Raw genomic sequence first — 5871 nt, forward strand, 5'->3', positions numbered from 1 at the left:
AGAATTGCAATTTTGACTCTCAGCTCATATGAAGCTTCTTCTTGAATGAGCAGCCTCTCGTCCAACATCTGAACTTTTTCATCAGTGGTAGTTTCAGTAGGTTCTTGCTCTTCAGCTGGCGTTCCTTCTTCTGTTGCTTTGGCTGGAGCAGTCTGATGCAGTGGAGTTTCATGGTGGACTTCGATGTCCTCAGCATTATCTTCTTTGAGAAGACCTCTGGAGGTGAGATACAGTCTGAAGTTGGGTGCCCAGTCGTGGATGCAATCCCAAACATTTGTGACTCTGAATTTTTCAAAGATGCTGTTCTCCAAAGCTTCCATCTCTCTTTCAGTGAGAACCTCATCAATCTCCTTGTATTGAGATTTGGGTAGGGTTTTGATGAAGATGTAAAAGAAATAACTGACAAGAGCTTGGAACTCTTCAGGATTCAGGGAGGCTAAGACTGTGGGAAAGAGGGTTGTGACACAGTGTTCGGACAGTTGTGTCACGAAGTTTTTGAGAAGGGCAGTTTGATTGACAGAGGCCGAGGATGAGGATGCAGCTTTTATGTCAGCAGATTCATCAAACTTGGCCTTCTTGTTGAACTCTTCAAGACAGTAATGGAAGAAACCTCTGAGAGGAAGTTTTTCAGAATCCGTTTCTCTGTCATAGGTTGCTTGTGTCTCCTCTGTCGGTTGATTTCCTTCATCTGCTGGAAGGACAGACGGAGCCTATTGTTGAGGAATTTCCGCACTTGGCATTGGAGCTTCTTCAGAAGATTTTGGTGCATCTTCTTCATGTTCCTCATTGTGAGATTTCTGAGGAGTGTCCAGCGAGATCTTGACTGGAGACGAGACGCTGTTGAACTTTTTTTTGGTTGAGCCTCGAGTCTTGTGTCGTGGCTCAGAAGTGAGGAGAGGAATTTCAGTCGAGATACTGATATTCCCTCTAAGTGAACTTTTCTGTTTTTCAAACAGATGGATGGTGGAAGACACTTGAGTAGTGTTCTTCCAGAAGCAAGGTGTCTCCTTAGCACAATGAAGAATGAGTGCTGAGACTCTTGTTCCTTGACGCAGATGTTTGGTGGAGTGAGATTTCTCCTTCTCTTCAGCGAGAATCTGAATGTAGGCCTTCTCCCAGTTGAATGGGCCTTTCTGCATTAGGGCGATCAACACTAATTTGTGTGGTCTTGAGAGATGACCAGGGGATCCAAGAGTGCCAAACCAACATTTCTTGATCATCTTGGCAATGGGTCTGAGATGAAAATGAATTCTTGAAATGCTCAGAACATTGGTGATGACGTGATCAGTAGATGCATGACTCGTCAGTGCTTTTCTCATGTGCTCTGTGGCTTCTTCATCGGTGAAGAATGGAGCTGGTCCATCATTCGGAAGGTTGAACATTTCTCTCACAGCGTTAGATATGTTGATGGACATCTTGGTTGATTCTGAAAAGCCTTCATTCGTGAAAACAGAAATTTCTGTTTTGAGTTCTCCAGTCGATTCATTTGTTTTGATGTTGTCGTAGAATTCTCGGATGATCGACTCGTCGAGAAGAAACTTAGGCGAGCATTGGACGAACTTCATCCATCCATGTTGTTCTAAGATCTCGTTGATCTTGTTGAAATCAGCAAACTGTTGGAGTGATTCCAGTGTGACAACAGATTCGTAACACACAACTTGTTGTGATGCTGATTTTCCCATTTGGATCTTTAAGAGGTTTTCTGCAAAAGTCTGATGGCTGATTCTCACAGAGGTAAAACTGTGGATTCTTACTGTTAGTCTTGCAGAAAAAGGTACTCTCAAGGAATTTTGCACACAAAGATTTTTCTGAGATTGAGTAAATCTTTAGACGAAGATGAAACGTTTTTGAAGAGAGTGTGAAAGATCGTGCAAAAGGTGGTTTCAATAAACATTTGAAATCCGTGCAAATGGAGTCGTGACACGTGGATCACTCCGCTTGTTAGTAAAAAGGGCGGGATCGTGTGATCATGTGACAACCGTTTTAAAATGGGTGTGCACGTGTCTAAAATAAAGAATAAAGAGAGTAAGTATACAGACACGTCAGACTAAGCACAATACAGCTGATAAGTTTTAAAGAAAAGCAATCATAGATACAAGTGATATTGTTGAGAGAAGCTTACACAGTGATTATCACCAGTTACATCATTGTTTGAAGTGTAAGTTCCCCCTGAGTTTTATGACTGATTCTCCTTTGATTTAGAGTCCGTTGGCTGTTGCTGCACGCTCCTTTCATATTCCATCTTTCTTCTGTGCTGAAGTGATTCCTCATGGATCACTCTTTCAAAAATTTCTGCCGCCATTTTGAATTCTGTCTCTGCTTCCTTGAGACGTTGTAGAAGTTCTTGTTTCTGAGACGTAAGAAGTTTCAGTCTGTTGATCAGTCTGCGCTCCTGTACATCTCTTTTGTCAGATTCATCTTCATCTGTAATGAAGCGGCGCATGACGATCCTTCGAGCATCTTGCACAAGATCAGTCTTTTTGATGATCTGTTTGTGCTCCCTAAGGATATTTTCAAATCTCGTACTTAGGTGTTGATACTCTAGTCGTGTCTGATCATATCTGCTCGTTTCTTCTGATTGTGAGTGGGTTGGACTCATGTTTTCTTCTGGAAAGATAAATCTTTCTTCTTCATCAGAGTCCAATGAACCCAACTCAAGTCCGCAGATTCCTCGAAAATATGTATGAATATAATCGCTGGATGAATCTTTCTTGTTCCTGTACATTGTTAGAGAAAGAAGGGAGAAGCACACAGGAAACAGGAAACGAACACAGAACAAGCAGTCTCTAGAGTAATCTCGAGAAAAGATTTTTGATCAAAAACACCAATTCCCCCAATAGGATCTAGTTAAAAAAGAACCTAGTCAGATGCAGATAGTTCTTGCGAACAACCTGCTCTGATACCAATTGTTAGGTCTGGGGGGTCTCGAATAGGTGTATGGGGGGGGGGAATACACCTATAGGCTATTTTTACAACAATCTACTGACCTCAATCAGAGGGATCTCAGTCAGAGATCAAAACGAAACTTTACATGCAAACAAGGACTCCTGTTTTACTGAAATCAGTTTTGACCAACATGGTTGACGACTGATACTGAAAGCTCTTCAGTAATGAATTATCAGTTAAGTTGCTGGAACTTAACTGATTCAAGTAAGGGCTTCAGTCGTGTTTGCTAAGATAGAGATGATATCACTCTTCCTTACTATCAGAGGATTGTTCAGTCAGATAGATATCATACGCAGCGGAAATTAAACATAGTTTCGTAATAGCCTCGGTGGAGCAAGTTGTTGGATTAAGGTTTCTCTTTGCTATTAGTCAGTGTTCAGTTTTATCAATAGAAATAGCACAAGTAAGAATGTAAAACTGAAAGCTGTAAATAGCACAGAGACTTTTACTTGGTTCGGAAAAACCCTTTCCTACATCCACGGCTGGTTGATCAGACCAACAATCCACTCCGCAAGTGCTTCACTGGTGCACTGCAAACCGTACCCGTGTGCTTGCCTGGTGCACACAACCGTAAACTGAAGAAAACCCTTCTTCAGCACCCACACACCTCGCGTAGGATTTCCCTGCTAAGCACACTTCGTGCTCAGACTTTTCACTCAGAGTTCAGAGTACCTTCCTGAACTCCGAACCACTCAAACACTCTTATGGGGGAGAGGTTTAAACGAGTGCCAACTATACTTACAAAGAACAAGTTCTTTGAAGCAAGTTTGACCTTTGGCTTCTGGGTAAACAGATATATGCCTAGGGTCTAAGAGAATGTAAGTAATCAGCAGTGACTGATTTTGGCTTTGGAATTCTCTTCTTCGATTCAAGCTTTGGGGAGGTTAAGCTTTAGGCTGAGTAGCAATTTCGGCAGAGCTTCAGCTTATGTCGTTGAATCGGTGAAGGTTGAAGTGATCCTCGAGCGCTATTTGTAGGAGAACTCTTGAATAGATCCGTTGGCGTAAATTGTCCTCAAGATTTCTTCCGTTGGAGAGAAATTCGAATTTGGGCTAAGGCTTCAATCTTCGAGGTTCCTTGTCTGTGTGGAAACGGCTCTCTTTGATGGACAGGAGATGTGACATCTCTGAAAAGTAACCACCAGATAGGAATGACCTCTGCAGAGATAAGATATTCTGAGATCTCTGCATTTAATGCGGCTGTACTTGTGCGTACGTGGCTTCCTCTGAACGTTGGAAGATCAGTCCTAGGAGGAATGTTCAACTGATACTTGACTTTAGTATCAGTCCATTGCGCGCATTAAATAATCAGTCTTCAACTGATTCTTCAACTGATACTTCAGTTGGTAACTGCAGTCTTCAGTCTTCAGTCTTCGTTCTTCAGTCTTCAGTCTTCGACACCGCAACTAAACTAGAAACGAACTCTAACACTTGAGTTCAAAATGATTCTAGTCTATTACATATAAGTCCTATGAATTTTGGTATCATCAAAACAAGGGTTAAGATATTCCACAAGGTTCCCAACAGCTTAAATAAATCCTAGATTTTTCAAATCTCACCAAATATCCTAGAGAATAATCTAATATTATCTTATGAAAAATCGGGGTGTTACATCCCTCCCTCCTTATAAAAATTTCATCATCGAAATTTGCTTACCTTGGTTACTCAACTCGGGGACCGGGCTCGTTGTTGTTTATTTTAACTCTTTTCTATTGGTGCAATCTTTAACCATATGTCCTGGTCTTCCACATTTAAAGCAAACATTTGTCCCCATCCGACATTCTCCTAAGTGAGGTTTGTGACATTGGGGACACACAGGTTTTTGTCCCTGAAATCCCCACTGTTGAGGGTATTGTTGGTTTTGCTGCTGCGGTTGTCGTAGTTGTTGCTGAAACTGTGGTTGTTGTTGTTGTTGTGATTGTTGTGGTGATGGTTCTCTAAAAAAAATTCTTTTTGAATTTCCTTCTTCGAACGATTCGACTTCCCATTTTCTCTTTTCCCTATTTCCATCAAATTGTTGTATAGGATTCTTCTCTCTTTCTTTTGGTAATAATGACTCAATGTTCAAAGCCCTTGTTAGTGATTGGGCATAGGTTAGTGTTCCTTGACTAACCAATGATATTGCAATATCAGGATGCATGCAGCCCTTTTTTGAACTTGTCCGCCTTCTTTTCATCAGTATCCACCAGTTGTGGATAGTATCTTGACAATCGATTAAATTGACGATCATATTCTGTTACTGTATTCTTTCCATGTCTTAAATTCCAAAACTCATTCTGTCTCTTTTGCCTATAGCATTCTGGAATAAATTTTTCAAACAGCTTTTCCTTGAAGTCTTCCCAAGTCAAAGTGTCCTTTTGTGCCTGAGTCATAGTCCTTTCTACTGACTCCCACCAGAAGTCAGCCTCATCAATCATTTGGTATTTTGCACAAATTACCTTCTCTTTATCGTCACACCTTATATAGGTAAATATTCTTTCTATCGTGCTAACCCATTTTTCAGCGTCTACTGGATCACCTAAGCCATCAAAAGTTGGAGGGTGTTGTTTCCTGAACATATTTTCGGTATCACGAATTGGAATATGATTAACTAGTTCCTCATTCTCGCGGTTTCCGTTGTTTCTACCTCGGGTTCTAGTTGCCATCTGTCATAAAAGATATCCTTAATAAGTCTTTCTATCAGCTAACATAACTAAGTTCAATGCAGCATTTGGATTATTCAATGTCATCATTTCACTATATCCTTTTCTTGTCACTTTCTTTTGTCATAAAAGTAATCAAATAATTTCAACCAAAATGCATAGAAGAAATCAACCATGATATTGAAGCATATCTTTAATGCATAACAATATATGTATTTTACAATACATTCCTTGTGAGAAACTCATATGCGAAACTCAAATAAAATATTCCATCAATTATTTCC

The 5871-nt window shown here is 40.5% G+C and overlaps 1 protein-coding gene across 1 annotated transcript; it reads right to left on the reverse strand.

Annotated features, from left to right (window-relative positions):
- Positions 1-5074: 5074 nt before the first annotated feature.
- On the reverse strand, positions 5075-5590 carry LOC131026031 (uncharacterized). The gene has a single exon (XM_057955808.1). The coding sequence runs from the start codon at positions 5588-5590 to the stop codon at positions 5075-5077; it is 516 nt and encodes a 171-aa protein (XP_057811791.1).
- Positions 5591-5871: the final 281 nt, after the last annotated feature.

This window comes from Salvia miltiorrhiza, chromosome 5 (genome assembly GCF_028751815.1).
Source record: "Salvia miltiorrhiza cultivar Shanhuang (shh) chromosome 5, IMPLAD_Smil_shh, whole genome shotgun sequence".
Classification (NCBI taxonomy): Eukaryota; Viridiplantae; Streptophyta; class Magnoliopsida; order Lamiales; family Lamiaceae; genus Salvia; species Salvia miltiorrhiza.